The 20,621-nt window shown below is 50.8% G+C and overlaps 9 protein-coding genes across 9 annotated transcripts; 4 read left to right on the top strand and 5 right to left on the bottom strand.

Moving 5' to 3' along the window:
• Positions 1 to 87: 87 nt before the first annotated feature.
• N7510_003369 (uncharacterized protein) lies at positions 88 to 2,278 on the top strand (the record flags this gene model as incomplete). The annotated part of the gene is made up of 3 exons (XM_056975296.1): positions 88 to 975; positions 1,046 to 1,458; positions 1,531 to 2,278. The coding sequence occupies 3 exons, from the start codon at positions 88 to 90 to the stop codon at positions 2,276 to 2,278; spliced, it is 2,049 nt and encodes a 682-aa protein (XP_056835252.1).
• Positions 2,279 to 3,802: 1,524 nt separating this feature from the next.
• On the bottom strand, positions 3,803 to 4,120 carry N7510_003368 (uncharacterized protein; the record flags this gene model as incomplete). The annotated part of the gene is made up of 1 exon (XM_056975295.1): positions 3,803 to 4,120. One exon carries the CDS (start codon positions 4,118 to 4,120, stop codon positions 3,803 to 3,805), a length of 318 nt encoding a protein of 105 aa, XP_056835251.1.
• A 951-nt stretch (positions 4,121 to 5,071) lies between these two features.
• Positions 5,072 to 6,085, top strand: N7510_003367 (chitinase; the record flags this gene model as incomplete). The annotated part of the gene is made up of 1 exon (XM_056975294.1): positions 5,072 to 6,085. The coding sequence occupies one exon, from the start codon at positions 5,072 to 5,074 to the stop codon at positions 6,083 to 6,085; it is 1,014 nt and encodes a 337-aa protein (XP_056835250.1).
• Positions 6,086 to 8,179: 2,094 nt separating this feature from the next.
• N7510_003366 (putative zinc metallopeptidase) lies at positions 8,180 to 9,577 on the bottom strand (the record flags this gene model as incomplete). The annotated part of the gene is made up of 1 exon (XM_056975293.1): positions 8,180 to 9,577. One exon carries the CDS (start codon positions 9,575 to 9,577, stop codon positions 8,180 to 8,182), a length of 1,398 nt encoding a protein of 465 aa, XP_056835249.1.
• A 464-nt stretch (positions 9,578 to 10,041) lies between these two features.
• N7510_003365 (peroxisomal biogenesis factor 3) lies at positions 10,042 to 11,810 on the bottom strand (the record flags this gene model as incomplete). The annotated part of the gene is made up of 4 exons (XM_056975292.1): positions 10,042 to 10,753; positions 10,804 to 11,191; positions 11,241 to 11,578; positions 11,653 to 11,810. The coding sequence occupies 4 exons, from the start codon at positions 11,808 to 11,810 to the stop codon at positions 10,042 to 10,044; spliced, it is 1,596 nt and encodes a 531-aa protein (XP_056835248.1).
• Positions 11,811 to 12,499: 689 nt separating this feature from the next.
• Positions 12,500 to 13,269, top strand: N7510_003364 (autophagy-related protein 101; the record flags this gene model as incomplete). The annotated part of the gene is made up of 3 exons (XM_056975291.1): positions 12,500 to 12,578; positions 12,648 to 13,010; positions 13,082 to 13,269. The coding sequence occupies 3 exons, from the start codon at positions 12,500 to 12,502 to the stop codon at positions 13,267 to 13,269; spliced, it is 630 nt and encodes a 209-aa protein (XP_056835247.1).
• A 613-nt stretch (positions 13,270 to 13,882) lies between these two features.
• On the bottom strand, positions 13,883 to 14,763 carry yop1 (putative membrane biogenesis protein (Yop1); the record flags this gene model as incomplete). The annotated part of the gene is made up of 6 exons (XM_056975290.1): positions 13,883 to 14,006; positions 14,069 to 14,126; positions 14,179 to 14,242; positions 14,299 to 14,307; positions 14,369 to 14,575; positions 14,710 to 14,763. The coding sequence occupies 6 exons, from the start codon at positions 14,761 to 14,763 to the stop codon at positions 13,883 to 13,885; spliced, it is 516 nt and encodes a 171-aa protein (XP_056835246.1).
• Positions 14,764 to 17,015: 2,252 nt separating this feature from the next.
• N7510_003362 (uncharacterized protein) lies at positions 17,016 to 18,065 on the top strand (the record flags this gene model as incomplete). The annotated part of the gene is made up of 7 exons (XM_056975289.1): positions 17,016 to 17,026; positions 17,084 to 17,115; positions 17,281 to 17,360; positions 17,415 to 17,437; positions 17,495 to 17,523; positions 17,583 to 17,592; positions 17,654 to 18,065. The coding sequence occupies 7 exons, from the start codon at positions 17,016 to 17,018 to the stop codon at positions 18,063 to 18,065; spliced, it is 597 nt and encodes a 198-aa protein (XP_056835245.1).
• Positions 18,066 to 18,488: 423 nt separating this feature from the next.
• N7510_003361 (putative 3-methylcrotonyl-CoA carboxylase, beta subunit (MccB)) lies at positions 18,489 to 20,267 on the bottom strand (the record flags this gene model as incomplete). Its single annotated transcript, XM_056975288.1, has 2 exons — positions 18,489 to 18,783; positions 18,832 to 20,267. 2 exons carry the CDS (start codon positions 20,265 to 20,267, stop codon positions 18,489 to 18,491), a joined length of 1,731 nt encoding a protein of 576 aa, XP_056835244.1.
• Between the last annotated feature and the right edge of the window lie 354 nt (positions 20,268 to 20,621).

The raw sequence follows: 20,621 nt of genomic DNA, 5'->3' as shown, positions 1-20,621 counted from the left end.
AAAGTTTGAAAACAAGTATAAATACATTCCAATATCCGTGAGAGTCTGGTAAACCATAACGCGACTCCAATTCTGTGAGAAGCAGCCATGCATATCAAAAATTCGTTCAAAGACCTTCTAATACCTGCATTTCTGTTGTTCTCTAATTTGAGTGAAGCATGTTGGGGCAATACCACTTGCAATGGGCCACTCGAGGCGTCTTTTCCTGGTCCCTGGGAGAAGAATATGTACTCTCCCGCGACTCGCATGGTTTCCCCCAAAAGGATTCTCAGTGCAAATAACGATTTCTTGAGAGAGTACTCTGGTGCTAGTCATCTTGTGGGCAATGGTTCTCTGCTTATCTTTGACTTCGATCAAGAAGTTGGGGGTTTAGTGACCATCAACTTCAAGACAGTGGGACAAGGTGCCATTGGGCTTGCTTTCACGGAAGCTAAGAACTTCACTGGGTTCATCTCGGATGAAAGTAACGGTGGCTCCGGCCCTGATGGCGCGCTTCTTATCGATGTTTCGTCCGACGAATCGAAAGAAGGAAGTTATACTACACCCCTGAGTAAGCTTCGTGGAGGCTTTCGATATCTCAGCGTGTTTACACTCACAAATAACACCGCTTTCAAAGTTACCCTGGACACTATCAAGGTTGAGCTTGACTTTCAGCCATCTTGGCCGAACTTGAGAGCCTATGGGGGTTACTTTCATTCCAGTGACACCTTGCTCAACCGGATCTGGTACGCGTGTGCGTATACAGTGCAGGCAAACAGCATTCCACCCGTTACTGGTCGAGTTTGGCCCGCGCCATCTGAAGGGTGGCTCAATGACGCCAATCTGGGTCCTGGAGATAGCGTCCTAGTGGACGGAGCAAAACGAGACCGAGCTGTTTGGGCCGGGGATTTAGGGATCTCTATCCCCAGTGCTCTTGTTGGGCTTGGCGACCTCCAAGCCAGCAAAAATGCTCTCAATATACTTTACCTCAATCAGGTAAGTCCTGTTTCTAGTCTCGAAATTTGCTTCAAGTTGAAATACAAGGCTAAGTCACCAATCCTGACAGGCGTCAGATACAGGAGAGTTGCCAGAAGTCGGTCCCCCAATTAATTTCTTTGGGTCTGATACCTACCACATGGCAGCAATGATAGCAACGCACGATTATGTTTTGTACAGCAACGACCTTGCTTATCTTGAATCCATTTGGTCGAACTATACGCAGGCAATGGCTTTCATAACTGCCAAAATTGATGATACTGGACTACTCAATGTTACCGGAGCATCCGGCTGGGGGCGATCCGCCACTGCAGCAGGGTATAGCACTATTGGGAACATGCTTTTGTATGGAACGCTCAAGTCTGGCTCCCGCCTTGCAATCTGGCTCAAACAGCCACAATTGTCAGCCAAATGGGAGCAGATAGCTTTGAAGCTAAAGGCCGCCGTTAATTCTGCAGACTACAATTGGGACCCTGCAGTTGGGTAAGCATAACTTTCACTTTGCTTTTGTGTTTTGATCTTTTGCCTCGGATGCTAATGCCAGCATGCTAAAAGGGCATTCAAAAACAATCCGATGGATAGCAGTATTTTTCCCGAGGATGGAAATAGTATGGCTCTGTTTTTCGACGGTGCCAATTCATCCCACTTCACCAAAATCAGCGACTATCTCACCACGAACTGGGGACCCATTGGCGCAAAGGTCCCTGAGTGTCCTGGGAGTATATCTCCATATGTTGAAAGCTACGAAATCAAGGGTCACCTAAAAGCCGGCAAGGCACAACGTGCTCTGGATCTAATGCGTCTCAGCTGGGGATGGTATCTCAATAACCCAATGGGCACTGGGAGTTCCATTATCGAGGGTTATAACGAAGATGGATCATTTCTCTATACTGCGAATGAAGGTTATGACCAAGTCGGCTCTTATCCATCTCATGCGCACGGGTGGAGTACTGGCCCAGTTGATGCCCTGGTTTCATATGTTGTCGGCCTTCAACCAACTGCTCCGGGGGGAGCAGATTGGACCCTATCCCCACAGACTGGAGACCTGGCTTTTGCCGAAGGTGGATTCACAACACCGCTAGGCAAGTTTTCTGCCAGCTGGCAAACTGGACCTGCCGGGCTTAGTATACAATACGAGGTTCCCAAGGGGACTGCTGGGAAGCTGCAAGTGCAGTTGACGACATCAAAAGAAAGGGTCTTTGTGGACGGGCATGAGTGTGTGATGAAACTATCCGATCATAGCCGGACCTTGTTCGAGACTAATGTGGAGGGTGGAAAACATACAATCCATGTTGAGAAGTAAGGACAGATCGTTCACTGCCCTCCAGCTACGCGAACAATACATTTGGAATAGCTTGGAAAAAGTGAAATGTAATTGAATTCTATTTAAACACAAACGATTCGTTCTAAATTTCGCCCGAAGATAATCACCGGCCCTACGTAAGGGTGAGCTCATCGCCAATGTTTCCGCCGGCCCTCCTCCCCTCCTCCCCCAACTTCTCCGCGCTAGAGTGGGCATCAAAACCACAGCACACTAACAAAAATGAGTAAATCCCTAACATCATGCAAAATTTCCATCAGTTCCTCACTATCACACCGTATCAGCAGCATCCTGGTTATCCTCGGCGAAGTGGGTGAGTTTGATATATGTCTCTGCCTTACTATAACTTTCCCGGATAAGCTCCACTTAATGGGAACATGAAAGATGAACACAATATGCGTATAATGACCGAGGGAATGCCAAAATAATATTCTATATCATCAGACATTTCATAAATCACGGGGTTATCTCTGGCACGAATGCACATTCGCCGATCATCCTTCACAAAGGTTCAAGTCGAAACTTCGTTCTGTATTGAAAAGGAAACTGCGAGCTTGCACGTACAAAACACGTATAAGTTTGAAATATTACCATAAAGCGTTCGCTGAAATGCCGTCGAGTATAAAGACTGTTTCAATGTGCCCACACAAGATCAGCGGAAACTGGCCTTGAAGATTCTTTGATGAAGCTAGCTCGGACTTCCTAGGCTGAGATAGAGATAATCTTTTATCTAACTTATCCTGTGACCACATTGACTGGGGAAGCTCAAGAGCTAGTGAAGGGTGGCACTCTTTGTGAGAGGTCTGCGTTGTTGGAAGATCAGATTCTAATTTTCAATTTATAACGTTCAAAATCTTTTCCACTTTCTTCAAACGTGACGAAGTGACCACGATTTTCATTCCTAAAATAATATAGCTCAGAATACATAATCTAGTAGAAATACATGTGCAGTATCGTCTATAGGGCTGATTCGAATCACGCTGTGACTTGAGCCCTTTAAGTGAGTGCAAGAACACGATGTATATATATTTTGCAATGACGAAATGAAACCGCCCGCCTCCACACAGCTGGACCGATATCAAGTTATTGTGAATCGTACCAAGCGCACATAGAGAAGGGACGCGTAAAGCATGTGGCTTAAGTGCGGTTGAGCAAAAGGGAGTCTTCTTCTCCACGCTCTGGCCGTCGTATATACTGGGGCCTGCAGAATATACACATTCCAGGCACTTTTTTGTATGCCAAAGTTCCCTACACCACTTCCAATATTCTACGTCACAATATAACCATCAAGAGTCACGGCCGTGCTCGATGGATATATTTCCGGGAGTCCTACTGTTTCCTCTCGGATGCATACCGACTTCAAATGTTGGTATCACCGTGGTAGCCAGCCTGAGGGCTGATGAATACGATGTCGCCTTTCGGTCGCGCGACCTTGAAGGGTGAGATGCAGGGTGATAATGATTCTAGAGTTGTATGATCGCCGTGCCGAGTACATACGAAGGAATCTCATGCTCCGGTCCATCCTCCAGAATACGTCGCCCGCCGTTGCACCTGAAGTGCATTGCCAGCTGATAAATGGTGAATGACTTGCAGATTCCGCGGAGTATATACTACATCGGAGAGATGACGGAGTGGCTTAGCATATGGCTGGTCCAGGGACAAACCATTGAGCTTGGTATACTGTTCCGGCCCCGTGGACTGGCTGTCCCCCGGTGACCAGTCAGAAACGTGGAAATTAAGGATCGGCTGTATCTCAAACGCCGCGTGAATCAGCCATGTAGCATCTGACCCAAAGTAGAATCGCTCGTGCGGGGCTCCACCCATGGGGCCCACCAGTGCCGATAATGCAGATGGACGTCAAACCCCTGTGCTAGAATCTTCGAGGAAATTAGTGGTTAGTACCAATTTGACCGGTTACCACTGTGGTCTTCACCGTCTTCTTTCTTAGGTTAAAACTGGGGAAGAGATGTTCATTGTTCCTCGTGACATCCCCATGCCCAAGAATGCTATCTCGAATAGAAAGTATTTCTGGCATGTCCAATCTCGTCAGCTGGCTTGAAACCATCAAGTACCCAAATGTTTGAACAGTGTGACCTGGAATCTATTGAAGGGGGGCCGGGAAGGGCCGTCCAGGGATCTCGAAACTGTTGGTTGAATTTACACTGTAACCTGTCTAAAAATGGGTGCACTTTCCAAATGGGTGCACCGGGTAGATCAGTTCTTTGCCGTGGTAAGACTTTGATCCTTTCGTGAGGTTTTCGTGTTACATTTCCCTCTTTCGAAAGCTTTTAGACATCTATAGAGATGTGACGGTGGCGGTGACCGAGTCAGGCAAGTACAGTCATCTCCGTAGCTGCGCTATACTGTGCCGCGTGCCCTTAGCGCTAGTCATCGAAATGTCACGTCTGCCAGGGAATCTATCGAGGGCCGTCGTGCCTCACGCGGCGAACTGCAACCCTCCTGTGATAGATCTCGACCCTTTGAATGTGACCGTGCGTCTTTAGCACATCCTACCTCTAGTGGATACTTCGGAATGTACTGGCTAAATCCCTGGACTCCATTCACGGGTCCTCTGCACTCAAGAGAACATAAATACAGCTCGATTTCTCGCGGTTCCATCCTTTCTTTTCATCAGCGGACTTCCTCCAACACCGGCTACTCGACTATCTTCACTAGGTTCTTGACGAACCTATCAATTTTTCATTCCTTTGAATACAGAGTTGATCTCTGCCTACTTCTCACTCCTTTTTCAAACCCACTCAATCTTCAACCAAAATGAAGTATTCCGCTATCCTCGCTGGTCTGGGTCTTCTGGCCACCTGTGCGTCGGCTGTGCCCCATAGGATCAGGCACTATCCCCGTGCTGATTCTGGCGCCCAGAATGTTGTCTACTGGGGACAGAATGGTGGCGGCGTTGAGGAAAACAACGACCTGGCCTCGTACTGCAACGGGACTTCGGGCATCGACATCCTTGTCCTGGCCTTCCTGTATCAATACGGCAATGGCAACGACATCGCGTCCGGTATCATTGGACAGTCGTGCTCCATTTCCGGAGGCACTGGCGAGCCCTCGCAATGCGATGAGTTGGCCTCAGCTATCCAGACATGCCAGTCGGCCGGCATCAAGATTATTCTCTCCCTCGGTGGAGCTGTTGGCGCGTACTCGCTGGAGTCCCAGGAAGAGGCCGAAACTATTGGCCAGAACCTTTGGGATGCATACGGCAACTCGGGCAATGGCTCTGTGCCCCGTCCCTTCGGTGATGTCTTCGTGAACGGTTGGGATTTCGATATTGAGGCCTCAAGCGGCAACCAGTACTATCAGTATATGATCAGTACGCTGCGCTCCAACTTTGCTTCCGACCCCGCCAATACCTACTACATCACTGGCGCGCCGCAGTGCCCGATTCCCGAGCCCAACATGCAGGTTATTATCACCAACTCCCAGTTCGACTACCTCTGGGTCCAGTTCTACAACAACCCCGGCTGCTCTGTGAATGGTGCCATCAACTACGACGACTGGGTCGCTAATGTTGCCAACACCCCCTCCGCCAATGCCAAAATCTTTATCGGTGTGCCTGCTGCTCCAGATGGCGCCACCGGCTCGTCCAGCGGTGCTCAATACTACCTCGAGCCAAGCGCCCTGGCAACTTTGGTCGGCAACTACAGCAGCAACCCTGCCTTCGGCGGAATTATGATGTGGGCCGCCGCCTTCTCCGACTCTAATATCAACAATGGTTGCACCTACGCCCAGGAGGCGCACAGCATCCTCACCACTGGTTCTCCCTGCTAGGCTAGCTCCTAGCCCTTCCACAGTCAAGTTGACGCCACATTCGTTTCTGCCGACCCCTGGATTTGGGTCTTGGCTTATTCTAGTGATTTCGGGCTGTCTCCCAGCCAGTTCCCTCGCTGAATCTTGTGATAAATCTTTTCGACCTAAATCCGCGGCTTCCCAATGGAGGAAGCCTGAGTCTGCCCTTTGCATTAAAGGGCTACTCAACTCATTCGTGTATATATTTACGATCTCCATACTTCTTTCGTGAAACATTTTCTTGCATATTTCCATTTAAAGTTGACAACTTGCATTTGAATGTTCTTTCTGAGTAAAGCTTCCAACACCCATTAGCTATTACCTGTAAATGATAGTAAGTAGCCATCTTGCAGACAGCACGTGGGAGATACGGTAACACACATCTTCGTCAGAACGCATGATGCTAATATTTGTGCAACGTCAAAAGTCACTTGGGATCATATCTCTATCCTGACGTGAATGCAACAGCAATCCAAGGAAACACTCTATCGTTCTAGAACTGACCTTTTTTTTCGTGGGGCCAGAAGTCACAATGCAGTGGTAGTATGAGGCAGCACTTCCGCTGGACAAATTCCCAGAATTTCAAAAGATCGACAGTACAACATAAAGGCTGAAGCTAAATCTTCAAAGCCGAACCACATGCGGAGGCAGAAGCAAGCCTATCACAAATGTTGCGGTTCCTGGTGTTGCATTTACTCCAAAACTGCGGGGCTAGTTGATCCTGCAGGTACCAGAGGGGCTTAGTGGATGTCCGTGCTTCAGCATTTGGCTTATAGAGGCGTACCACCCCCTCGGGCCATATTCCCATTTGGTTTCGTTTCACCATCACCCTTAGCCTAATCAACCCGGTCAGTACGAAGATGGATGCAACACTGACAGTAATAATAATAATTGGGCTGTTATATACACCGACTCCAATCAACTAGTTTCTTCACATAGCCGGCGGTGTGCAGCCCACCGCGTGGCTTCGACTCCGGCGGTGTGCAGCCCTCCGCGTGGCTTCGGCTCCGGCGGTACCACAATCCTGACTAGGAAATGTGGCTTCAGATATTACCATAATTATTAACTAATCTATATAAAACGTCATGCGAACATGTTTGGTTCGTCTAGTGGAGACTTTATTGGTTCCTGTCGGAAGTATATTGCTAGATCGCCGGTCGCGATATGAAAATTAAGGATCAATGCTGGGTGCAAATCACGGAAGATTTCCGGGCCATTATGGAGATCATCTGAAACGTTAAATGTGGTCAATTCTCCGGCATACTGTATCCTCCATTTTCCGGGGGGTTAGACGCTCTTGCTACCGTAGTATTTACCCCGTGGCCTGTTATGGCCGGGGCATACCAACTTGGCTGGGATAGTTAAAAGTACAGTCTAGCCAGTAATAGCTAAGCGGCTAAGTTGGATTTCCCCATATCCGCCTTTCTGGATGAGCACATGTGGTGGAACATTAGAAACTCAACCACGCCTGACCGTAGACATTTGAACATGGTAACCCGACTCTGAACAGAGGGGCAGATGTACCGTAAAAGACGTATTTCAATAACTCTCGTAGGCATATGGCGATCTTTTTAAAGACTTCATACTTTATATTAACTTAAATGACAACTGTGGAAATGTTACCGAAGACTGATCAATCAAAATTGCAGACACCCTTGTCATGTTTTTAGGATAATGGTACATTGACTTACGCGTGGGCAAAATAACAAGAAATCCGGATTGGGTAATTGCGGGACGGTGTCTTCTCAGAAGCGACACTCCGCGGAAGTGAAGCCATTGAACATATTGAATCTTATTTTTCAAATCTCACAGAAAGTCAGGCCGAATGGTCTCATCGATGAAATAGACTTCCATCACAAGTTCAATGGCGGAAGCCGATGAATATTCATTTTCCTTCCCAATGGGAGTCATTATATCGTGCGAACATTTAACGAACTGGCTGGCAAATATCGATACTCATTTCTTTGATCTTGCTATTTATTCTGATAGAAATCAGGATAGGGCATATCAATCAGACTTGATGTGACATTCTATCAGTGATACTATTAGGTTACATATCAACAACCCAGAGGATGACTACGCAACTTGATAACGAACATCTAGCCTCGAGCCAGCCAAAGCAGCGGGCTTCAGTCGTCCACCTGTCACAACGTCTCTATTCAATCTCCCAGGTGGATCACAGATAACATCCGCCACGCTATAGCGTGGACGTGACACCTCACATCCAGTCTCGTCTCGATCGTAAAACAATATCAGGTCAGGTACGTCGCCTGGTCTCACGGTCAAGCCTAAAGCAGACGGCAAGCCAATTGCCTTTCGAGCACGAGTTGAGACACATTCGTATAAAAGCTCCGCGTCAGCTTGTGTACCAGATTGATAAATTCCAACACCCAAGCAGGCTAAGAAGAGCGGGTCGGGTGATGCCCAGGGCGTGAATGCGTTGCCAACATTGTTCACCCCGAGCACTGCGTCGAGACCATATCTCCGGATCATTTCTGGAACTTGTAGAGTACCTCTAGGCCTGTGGTGGGAGCATTGATCACTGAATGCGCTAGGAGAGGATGCCATGTAGAGGTCACTGGTTGGCAAGCCCACGAAGCTCACGGGTAGTTCATAGTCACGAATCTCGCGTGCAAGTTTATCCCATTCTTCATCCTTGAACAGCGTCAGGCGCGTACAATGTCCCAGCATGACACGCTTCTGTGTGGAGTTTGTCGTCCAGCCAGTTTCACGGAGGACCTTCACGACATGCCAAGCCAAGGCTTCCCTCTCGGGATCAAGGTTATAATCCAGATGGAAATCAACATGTTTCCCGAGTTGGAGAGCGCGCCCAATCGCCCATTCGATATTTCTCTTCGCAGCCCCGACGCTCGACTCAACATAAGGCGTCGTTCCGATCACATCGATACCGGGGTACTTGCAGAGTGCTTCCTCTACGAGACTCCTATTCTGCTCTCCAACTTCTCCAGAGAAAATCGGGTCTTGTGCAAAACAAGCAATCTGGATCTCACACGAATCCTTCCACCGCTCCTTGAGAGCAAGGCCTGCTTCCAGACAAGTAAACTTCACCGCAGAATCTACCTCAACAAAGGCCCGCATCGCAGTAACGCCGGCGGAAACGGACTCAGCCAGTAGCCATTCCCCTCTACGAAGAAGATCTTCACGTGTGAATAGCTGTTTAGCTTTCGTGGTAAAGGACAACGCCTCCTGGAAAGAGCCAGTTGAGGGCAGCAGATGCGCATACTCGGCTGCACTATGGACAAATGCTTTGTCGAGATGAATGTGTGGGTGTGTTAAGCTGGGAAGGGCCAGAGGAGGATTTGAGATGTCCTCGGACGAGGGCGGGGTGATGGATGTGATGCAGCCATTTTTGGACGAGTCAGGGTATCCGATCTGGATGTCCCATGCGGAAGAGCTTCGGGCTAGTCGGACGTTCTGGATAGACTTGATGCGGTCTGTAAGATTGGGTGGCATCGCGATGATGTGTGTAGCTTTTACTCTGTGCCGTCGGAGATGTAAAACCGCGGAACTCGCCGGAGTGGATCGCTATCTTAATTATTCCCCAACCCCGGAATGCATCCTTATCAGTTAAACGAAAATGAGAGTTTTAAAGGTAGAAGCATGCCCGAGATAATACGCAAAAAACTCTGAAAATGTACTACTAATCGCTACTGGCTCTGAGCAGTACACGTTGGAATCAATGTCGTATCACCCGAGGATATAGGAACACTACTCATTCAGGTAAGACAAACACTTAATCATAATCTAAATTATGTACTGTTAGAACGTTCCAAGCAGAGTATCAAGTCGCGAAGACCCAAAAGGAGAAGAAAAGGTATCAATCATATCATCAAGTCTAGTATATAATCGAAATAGGAGGATGACAGAGCACAAGAATGCGTAGAGGAGCAGTAACAACTTCCAAAGAAGCCAGTCTATTACTCCGTCGAGGTAGCCTTACCCCAGGCCTGCTCGAAAGAAGAGTCAACTTCTTCTTGTTGTGCCTGAGACCCAACCTCATCCTTCTGGTCATTATCAACCAGGACCGGAACGCTGCTGCTAGCGGTCTCCGCGGTCTCGACCATCACAGGGGCATATGATGAGGAAGAGGAATCATGATCATTCAAGATACTGGATGTAGTCGTCTCCTTGGCACCCAGCGACTCCAGGTCGAAATTCGAGCTGTACACCACAGCCGAGAATGCCTCGAGCTCGCGCACGTTCTGGTCCAGCGCATTCAGATACTCGTTTGGCGGGTGGGTGCCATTACCAATCACATGGGCCTGGCGCGCTAGCACGGCGAGGAGGTTGGCGAGCTTCGTCTTGCGCTCTCCTGTGGCCAGGGGGACAACAGTAGCGACCGACTCGAACGATTGCGGTGCAGTCTCTGGAGCAGAGGTTGACGGCCTGAAGGCATCAGTGGCGCATTTTTGGTCGACTAACAGTGAGAACCCTTCGTTGTTGAGAAGAGTCAACACGTACGAGAAGGTTGGGGACTCGATGAGGTCGGCGGTTTCATCCAAGAGATGACGCAGGGTCGAGGTTGTATGCAACGAAGATGGGTCCGTCACTCCCTCCACCCCGGACTCCCGCAAAACGAACTCCTCTTCTTCCCTCGGGGGTAGCAGGCAAGATAGCCAGTTCTGGGACCTACAAATAGTGTCAGTTAGCGAGAATGGCACGATAAGAAAAGCACATACCGGCGCTCCTCTTCCGTGCTACCCTCCACCTTCTTCCGAATCTGTAATGTCAACTCCGACAGCTTGGCCAAGGTTATATCCTCCCGTGGATTCAAAGGACCAAAGGCCTCTGTCACGGCCATTTGGACACGCTCCATCAGTTCCTTCCATCCCCGGTGAAGCAGCCACCAGCTGAACGCAAGGTATCGCCGATTGGTCTCGAAGTCGTCACCGAGAGTCTGGGTCAATTCATCATGATCTTCCAAGCTAATGGTCGAGTCGGTCTGGGGCGTAGCCATGGAGATGACGCTGGAAAGGTAGTTTCGACGGCCGAGGAGGTTGAGTTGGATGCGAGTGAAGATGGTGAGCAGGGAGAGCGTGTAGATCAAAGTGAAGGATCGCGTGATAGCTGCGAGAGTCAGTATCATCGTCCCATGCACTCTGCAAAGAAAACATACAGGTGATTTTCACCTCATTCCAAAGCTGGGTTTTGTTCCGTTTGACCTTGGGTTGTCCATCATCCACAGACTCGGCCATCTGACTTGTGTGAACATATCCCTCACTCTGGAAGCTCGAGCGATCATCCTCCGGCAAGCTGGGTGACACCGAGCTCATATCCGAGCCAGGAGGCTCCCCGGCGCTGAGGCGAGCCAGCCTCTCAGCGCGCTTCTTCTGCAGCTCCTTCGTAAGCTCCTCGACGGGAAGAGCCTCGACGATGTTTTCCGTGGCGGTGGGCAGCAGTGCCAGAACGGTGTAGGTGCAATCGGTCTGATTCTGTTCGAATCGGCGACGCAGGCTATTGCGGCCGCGTGGCCGGTCAGCATCCCATCCCGCTTGAAGTTGCACAGGATCAGGCATGATGGGACTCACTTTTCGCGGGCGATGCGGTCGCTGCTCATGCGCTCACGCGCCTCGGAGATCTTGGACAGCACATACTGGCCAGCTAAGTAGCCAGCTCCCAGGACTCCAGCCCCGATCGCAAGGCCTCTGCGATTGCGCTGGAACCAGCGCCTGGTGGCGCCTATCATGGTGGGTTGGTTGTGGTGGATGGTGGTGGTGAAATGGCGAAGTTGAAGTGGCTGGAGAAGGGAGAACAAGACCTCGGTCGCGGACCTATTGGCCTGGGACGATCATCGGCCTCGGTTAGTTAACTAGGCCAACGTGAGCTGCCACAGCGGTTAAGCATAAACTAGGAACACAGGTTTTGTATTCTTTATTATCATCATAACTAAATACTTCAATTCGGTAACCAAGTATTTATTCAGGAACAGTTCTACGAAGTACCTGTGATTTGATCCCATTCCGGCGTGAACGTCCGGATTAGGGTACTATTGGTGCTGCTACAACCACGAGTCAATCTCTGTCGCGACGGACTGAAAGCTGTCTTCGTTCTTAGTATGAAAATCATCCAAGAGACACTTGAGAGAGTTTAGTTATTCCATCCCTCTCTCTCTGTGCTGAACGCTCTCCGACCTCGCCCCAGATAAGCGATAACCACCGGCCCAGCCCGATGGATGGCCGATACTGGCCGCTCTCATTCATCCCACATCGTCATCACCTCCCCTCGACTCCCTCCTTGGCCACCGAAGATTATTCTCTCCCATGACCCCGTTCAGAGCAGTCTGCCAGCCCTCCGCTGCACTCTAGTAGCTCCTCCTTGTCTTCTGGACTCAAATACCCGCGCAGTTCGGTGCCACACGCCCGTTGACGACCGGGGATGGAGCCCCGCCGAACCCCTCCGGAGTACTTCCTGGAGATCTTCGCTGACACCACCACGGTGCGCGATGTATTAAAGGGTGAGTTTGTAACACACGCAAACACATCCCTGATTGACACTCACTAACCACCGGAGCGATCCAAACCAGGCGTCCTCAACCTCATCTTCTTCCACCGCTACTTTCCCTCCATTCGTCCCATCACCTTCGATGTCCTCGACTTCACCCTCCCCGCCATCAACGACGCCGACCTCGAGACCTTGATCGATTCGCGAGTCGCCGCACTAGTCCGTCAGCACCTATCCTCCGCTGCTGGCGCTGCGGATGGGAGCCCTGCGGGTGGTGCTGGCGGGGGAGGGGGAGTCCGGGGTCGGATCGCAGTGGAATTCTACGAGAAGAAGCGGCGTCGTTCGGGTCTTTGGTTTGGTGGACTGTCTGGGAAGGGGCAGGAGGAGGTGTGTTGGGAGATTTGGACGCTGGATGTGACCATTGCGACGCCGCGGACTGAATCTGGTATGTTTTCCTGAACGAACAGGTGGCGCGCCCCCTGAGCTCACTCATGCTAATTTATTTCTGTCGGACAGAACGAGCGAAAGTCCGCAAGGCTATGGGGAATATGCTGCAGAAAGCGGCGCTGAAGATATTGGCCGTTGTTAACAAGGATAAAGACCATATTCCACCAATTACCACCAGCGATTCGAACCCCTTCCCGTACCGGATCGTGGTCAATCCGAGGACGGATGGCTGGGGCAATCGGATGGGGCTTTATTGAGTCTACCCAGTCATGAGTGTGTTTGGGCATTCACATTATTCGTCGCCGCGACTGGTGGGCGGCGTTGAGACTGGCCATCCTGGTTCAGTATAGATGGCAACATTCGCGATGCCACAGTTGATGACTGCTCCCGGTATCTGCAGGCCATTCCGGGGAGCAATTGATGATGGTTATGGAGTTTGATGTTAGTTACCATTCCGGCGTTTTGTGCTTATTTATCCGGAGGCGTCTATTCGTTTGTATTTTATTCCCTCGAGAAAATCCCGCAGAGGAGCTCCGGTCGGAGGAACACTGTCCTCTTGTTATCAGCCTATACGAAATGAATCCCAATACAGACAGCTTAACTCTTCCACTATCATTGAAGTAAACATGAAAATAAAAGATTACATCATATCAAGCAAGCAGCTATCCACCTCGATCTCTCTACTCCCTCAGGTCCACTCTATAACACGGTCAACCCCGTCTCTGCGCCTGCTGCACATCCCACAAACATGATCCCCTTCTCACACGGTTCACGGAGAATCGATGGGACCCGCAATCCACTGTCACGCTAGGTGCGCAGATGTACGAGTATTGTCTATTGCGATTCTCGGGTGGAAAACTCATATTCCGTTCAGGTGGAGTGCGGCTTGCTCGCAGCGTCAGCCGCAGCGCGGAGGTTCGCGGAGGTGCCGGTGCTGGAGAAGAAGCGGCCAAGCACGGGCTGGAGGAAGGAGTGGAAGATAACTTGGGCGCCGCTGGATTGTGAGATGGTTAGTAAATTGCGGCTTTCTGGGGGTTTCGTCGGGAATAGGCTTACTTGGTCTGGGGGAGGGCCATCCAGAGGATCAGGACGAACTTGAAGATGTAGTAGAAGGCTATATGTCTCATGTTAGCAATTGTTTTTGAGGGATATTATCGGCAACGTACGGAACCAGTAGGCAGCGTTGATGGCACTCTCAACTACGGTCAGGGAGGCGTAGACAACCCAGTACTATTGAACCAGATCAGTATAAAGCCATGCGGTGCCCTAGATCATCCGAAACATACCGTCAGCCACTACAAGAGTCGTCAGTCAGCATCCAAGTCATAAACACAAGCCATCAGGTCTGAATCTTACCTGAGTGTCATCCGCCGTGCCCGAGGTGAACAGGGCCTGAAGCGAGTAGTAGCCGGGGATCAAGAAACCGGCAAAGTTGACGAGGAATTCGCCAGCGATGTTGAAGAAGACCAGGAAGAAGTAGACTCCAACCAGACCCAGGATGGCATACACCTTGGGGACGGAGGTCTGTCTCTCCAGGTTGTTGAGGACAGGGTACTTGGAGAGCTACCACAACGTATAATGTCAGTCCAACACAGTTCCAAAAATGAGATCGAGGTCCGGTCCCCCGGAAAATGTCGAATCGGGCACGGCTCGAGCTGGTGAGGCACCAGCGAAACAGCGCACAAAAGGGCACATACCTCCTTATCGAGCTGGGCGATGGAATGCTGGGCACGGTCTTGGAAAGAGGACATGGTGCAGGTGTTGCGGGTTGTATGTACGGAAGGGTTTGGGGGTTGCAGTAATGAAGTATTAGGGAGTGAGAGCGAGGGATGAGAAAATGCAAGCGGTCGAGCTGGCCGTATCTCTGCGCCCGTGCGGGTCACGTGGTCGTCAATGACGTACTCTTTTCGGCTGTGATCAGATGCATTGGGCATGTGAGGATTTACTCTGTACGGGAACTATTGTTCCCATGCTCTTATGGAGTGGAAAGAAGCAGCAGGACTAGTCAACAGATTCACTGGGTGCTCAGCCGACAAGACTAGCCGTTCTTTCATCCCATCTATACTCCTGACAAGATCCGTCACACAAACCGTTCTTTCCGAACGGGTATCCTGCCTGGCAGCCTCCGCATGACGTATAGGGCTTCCATAGATCACTATGACCCAATAATAGTTCATGCTTAATTTATATCAGACTTTCATGTTAATACATATTGCAGCAGAGGAAATGCCGCCCTACTATCTATGGGATGGTCCGCTGCTCATGGATTGTTTAGCCAAGGGTCCATGAGCAGCAGCTCTCGGGCTGTCTGACTCTCGTCTGGGTCTCACTACAGCATTTTGCATGAACCACATGAACAACGCGTTGTTGTATCCTTCCAGGTATTCCCTGGATCCTCCAGAGACAAGCCGGGGATTGTCGTGTTCTCCTTCTAATGACCGAGTCTTATCCATTGGGGTTATAAAATCCAGTAGCAATCATCAAGCGAGGGGGATTAACCTAATTCATTCCAGTATAGGAGTTGCTGCATTCGACCTTTAACAATCCTCCGTCAAGCTCCGGGGGTCAAAGGTTACTTGAAAATGCAAAAAGGTTGTCAAGAGCGGTTTGAAGACGACGCATTGGTAACTACCTTTGGGCCTATTTATTTCAATTGCATCTCACATGGTTCGGATGAATTCACTGTCCGGATTCCTTGTCTTGTTGATGGTTGCAAGATGCTTCAGAACCCCGATTTCCGGTTCGCCTTCAAACTGTGTATGTATACCTTCGGCGCGATATAGCAATGCTTTCTGTTTGAAAATTAGCGGTTGATTACTATGTATCAAAATAGCTATTATCATAGTGGGCATCGCGACAGGACTAGACTGTCGAGGTTGCTCCAAAGCCCACCTTGCTAATCACTTGATATCTGGAGTAGAAAATATCACCAAGTTGGACGCGACAATAGAGCCCTTGGTTATAAGGGGAAAGTCGATCTTCTTCGATCCTTTTATTGGTGTCGAGAGCCAGAAATTGAATTGCTCTTTTCCTTCCGCTTAACCACAACCCATTTCAACACCTCAGTGATTACCTTGGTCAATATTTCCCACGTCGAGTAGACCAGCCCTTCCATATTCGTTATAAGCAAGGCAAGATGGCCGAGTTGGTCCAAGGCGTCAGGTTAAGGTCCTGATCTCCGCAAGGGGGCGTGGGTTCGAATCCCACTCTTGTCACGATTCTTTTTTTTCTCTTTTCTGTTGGCCTGCCCCACCAACTATCACCGATCGCAAATCGCCCTTGCTTGCTTTTTTATAGGTAGCCAACGGACTAGACCGATCTGTACCAGCGATCTATCTACCTCCTGTATTCACTGGGAATGCAGCAACAATAATATTCCACGATCGGGAAATTCGTGATTGTGCCGCAATCAAGAACAGGCAATGATGTGATTTCCCCCCTGTCCCTAGGGGTCTTTTCTGGTGTTTTCCTCCACACAAACATGCAGACGCGGCTAGTCAGTCTGGCCCGTCTGGCCCACTTACTTCCATCCCGCACACAATTCTGAGTGATTCCCACCGCCTCATTCGCACTCAAACACCCCCTCCCCAATTCCCTCCAGTCAGCACCGTCTTGCATTATTGCAGCCAGAACCCGGCTACGGTCCTGCCTACTCACCGATGTAATCGATTCGCCCTCCTTGCATTCTCCGCCTCTCTCTATCTCTCGCTCCCTTGTCCCCATCGGCCCCCAAGATCCGTTTCCTGCTAGACGATCGTGCCACGCCATTATTGAGGGGAACCGTGCATCATCGTTCACTACTGAATGGGAGGACTCTCGCACACGACAAGACAACCACCATAACCACGCTCATTAATCAACAACGCTACACGGGACGATCCGGTCGTAGCTCTCGTCGGGATCAACAAACACGCTTGCAATTGACCTCGGTTCTTTCCATCTCACCACACACCCCACCACTACCACCACTCTATATAAAATAATCAGGATATCTGAGAGCTCAATGCGGCCTCAGTAAGTATTTCAATTGTCTGGGGTTCCTCAATGGCTGTGTCTGACCCCAGTCTGTAGACGGGAGTACCACATTGTTGTGCTGGGCGCTGGTAAGCTTTGCTCTGCTCTGACGAATGACCATTGTGTCTCGCGAGAAACAGCCCACTGACGATAGGTATCTCGCGAACAGGAGGTGTTGGCAAGAGTTGTTTAACTGGTGTGTATTTACCGCCGTGTCGCGTTCCTCGGTCCCGAGCTTATTATTGGATCGACAGCTCAATTTGTCCAAAATGTCTGGATCGAAAGCTATGATCCTACCATCGAGGATTCATACCGGAAACAGATCGAGGTGGATGTAAGTTGCGTCTCTATACCTGGGTGCAAGCAGACATTAATACCGTTTCACTAGGGCCGACAATGCATCTTAGAAATGTAGGTGGTATAGCTTGCTCCCTGGAGTCGAGTCTTGCTGACTTTAGGAATCAACAGTCTGGATACTGCCGGAACGGAACAGTTCAGTAAGTCCTTCAATCACATTCCACGAGATCTATCAATCACCATGCTAACCGTATCCCAGCGGCCATGAGGTAATAAACCCCACCGAACAACCTCCCAGCTCCTCAATCAACCCAACTAACCCTCACCTAGAGAAATCTACATGAAGCAGGGCCAAGGCTTCCTCCTCGTGTTCTCAATAACAAGCAACTCCTCACTGAACGAACTCTCCGAACTGCGCGAACAAATCATCCGAATCAAAGACGACGAGAACGTCCCGCTCGTGATAGTCGGCAACAAATCCGACCTGGAAGACGACCGCGCCGTGCCCCGCGCACGCGCCTTCGGCCTCTCCCAAAGCTGGGGCAACGCGCCCTACTACGAGACCTCTGCGCGGCGCCGCGCAAATGTCAACGAGGTCTTCATTGACTTGTGTCGTCAGATTATTCGCAAGGATCTAGGCGAGCCGACTGAGTTTCGGAAGACGCGCGAGGGGCCGGTTCTTCGTCAGGATAAGGCAAAGAGGCAGAGTCGTCGTGCTGGTGGGAGGTGTGTTATTCTCTGATGGAAGGCCTTCTTTGCAGCCATGAATAATTCTGCGTCTTTTCTTTACGACATGACGACGAGCTTCTTCGTCGTCGGTTTTTACGTCCGCCTCTGTGTTTATGCTCCTGAAGATAGAATCAATGCCTCGCTGGCATACTACTCACCACCTCGCCACACCATACAATATCATCATCGTCACCATCATCTTTGTCCCCTTCTGGAAACTTCATTGTTTGCTGGTTGGGTGCCACCTACTTGTCATGAATTGGAAACCATGTCTGTCTATTTGCTGCGCTGTTGGAAGAATTGGGCAAAAAAAAGTTTTATGCTTCTTTTTCTATTGTGAATATTTTACTTGGTTGGATAAATGGATACACATATATTTCATTCCACGTGTCTGGTATTCTCTTCTAGTCTGTTTATATTTTCGTTCCCTCTATTCTCACATGCGGAATACACCGAACCGGGTCTGCACGTCCGGCTCGGCCTTTCCGCCCAGAGCAGCTGCCAGTCCCAATCCGAGCATATTCCTCGTTTGGGCCGGTGGAATGACACCGTCATCCCATAGGCGGGCAGAGGAGAATATCGCCTCGGACTCATGGTCGATGCGGGCTTTGAGAGCTGGGTCGGCGGAGCGGCCGACAGCTTCCATGACGGCCGAGAGCTGCTCGGAGCCCATCACGCCGATTTTGGCGTTGGGCCACATGAAGAGGAGGCGGGGAGAGTAGGCACGGCCACTACCGATGTTAGGTCTGAACTTCGTAGATCGAGGGGGGAAAACTTACCACATCCCGTAATTGCCAGCACCAGCACTCGATCCAAACACGACAGTGAACTTGGGCACATCCGCACAGGCAACAGCCGTAACCAGCTTAGCTCCGTTCTTTGCGATCCCGCCCTTCTCTGCATCGGCACCGACCATGAAACCCGAGATGTTCTGCAGGAACACGAGAGGGATGCGGCGTTGGGCACACAGCTCGATGAAGTGGGCGCCCTTGAGCGAGGACTCAGAGAACAAGATCCCATTGTTGGCGACGATGCCGACACGGTGACCCTGAATGCGCGCAAAGCCCGTCACCAGGGTTGTGCCGTAATCGCGCTTGAACTCGGCGAACTCGCTGCCGTCCACAATGCGCGCGATCACCTCGTGCGCGGGGATCTGGCGGCGCAGGTTCGTGCCGACGATGCCGTTTAGCTCGGCTGGGTCGTAGAGGGGCTCTTTGATGACGAGGTTGTCGGTGTTGGCACTCTCTAACTGCAGGGGTCCTCGCGTGGCAGGATAGTTGAGGTTGGCGACGGAGCGTCTGGCGAGCACTATGGCGTGGGCATCGTCCACGGCGAGGTAGTCGGTCACGCCGGAGATGGTCGAATGCAGCTGACCGCCGCCCAGGTCCTCGGCCGAAACCACTTCTCCCGTGGCGGCCTTGACGAGCGGTGGGCCGGCGAGGAAGATAGTGCCCTGGTTCTCGACAATAATGGTTTCATCGCTCATAGCGGGCACATAGGCGCCACCGGCGGTGCAGGGACCCATAACAACAGACAGCTGAGGAATCCCGAGGGAACTCATGCGGGCCTGGTTGTAGAAGATACGCCCGAAATGGTCCCGATCTGGGAAGACATCTGCCTGGTGAGGCAGGTTGGCACCGCCTGAATCGACGAGGTAGATGCAGGGCAAGCGATTCTCCTGGGCCACTGCCTGGGCGCGCAGGTGTTTCTTGACGGTAATCGGGTAATACGTGCCCCCCTTGACGGTGCTATCGTTGGCCACGATCATGCAGTTGACGCCTTCGACTGTGCCGATACCCGTGATAATGCCACCAGCGGGCACATCCTCGCCTTCGTAGACTTCGTGGCCGGCGAGCGGGGACAATTCTAGGAAGGACGTGCCGGGATCGATCAGGGAAGATATGCGGTCCCGTGGCAGCATCTTGCCGCGTGCGATGTGCTTTTCACGCGCCTTTTCAGACCCTCCCTGTGCGATTTTCGTGTGCAGGCTGCTCATCCGATCCAGGAGCTCCTGCATCTGCTGGCTGTTTTCACGGTACTCGGACGACGAGGTGTCCACGGCAGTGGGGAGGACAGATAGTGCGGATGCATGGTGAGGATGTGTGTAGCTGGCAATCGTTCGAGCCGAGAAGCTGAGAAGAGGAGCAGGTTGGCTGCGGCGCACAGCTCGGGTTGAGCCCAGGCTCCGAAGGACAAGCGGGGACGGGACGCGCATTGCGGGGAGAACGTGTGGAGAAGCTGTTGAGAGGAAGATGACAAGGAGGACTCTGCTAAAGAGAGTAAGACAGGGTCTTATGTCGGTAGCATAGCATTGGGCTATGGTAGTGTCGTGAGTGTGGTCGAAGGACAAAGGGAAGAAGAGGAAGAAGAGAGAGAGAGAGAGAAGCACGAGATGCCCAGTGCGGAGTGACGATTGCCGCGGATAACCGAGCCAACAACAACAACATCAGCAAGGCAGGGAGAGGCAATGGTGGCCAGGATAATTCAGAGGAAAGAGGAAAGAGAAAGAAGATGGAATGAATACGGTCGTGGGAATAATAGGAGACATGTCAATCAATTGAATCCAAAA

Source organism: Penicillium lagena, assembly GCF_028827675.1.
Source record: "Penicillium lagena strain IBT 129212 chromosome Unknown utg000002l_segment0_segment0, whole genome shotgun sequence".
Taxonomy (NCBI): Eukaryota; Fungi; Ascomycota; class Eurotiomycetes; order Eurotiales; family Aspergillaceae; genus Penicillium; species Penicillium lagena.
Note: the sequence above shows the minus strand (reverse complement) of the source record. Positions and strands in the feature narration are given on the sequence as shown.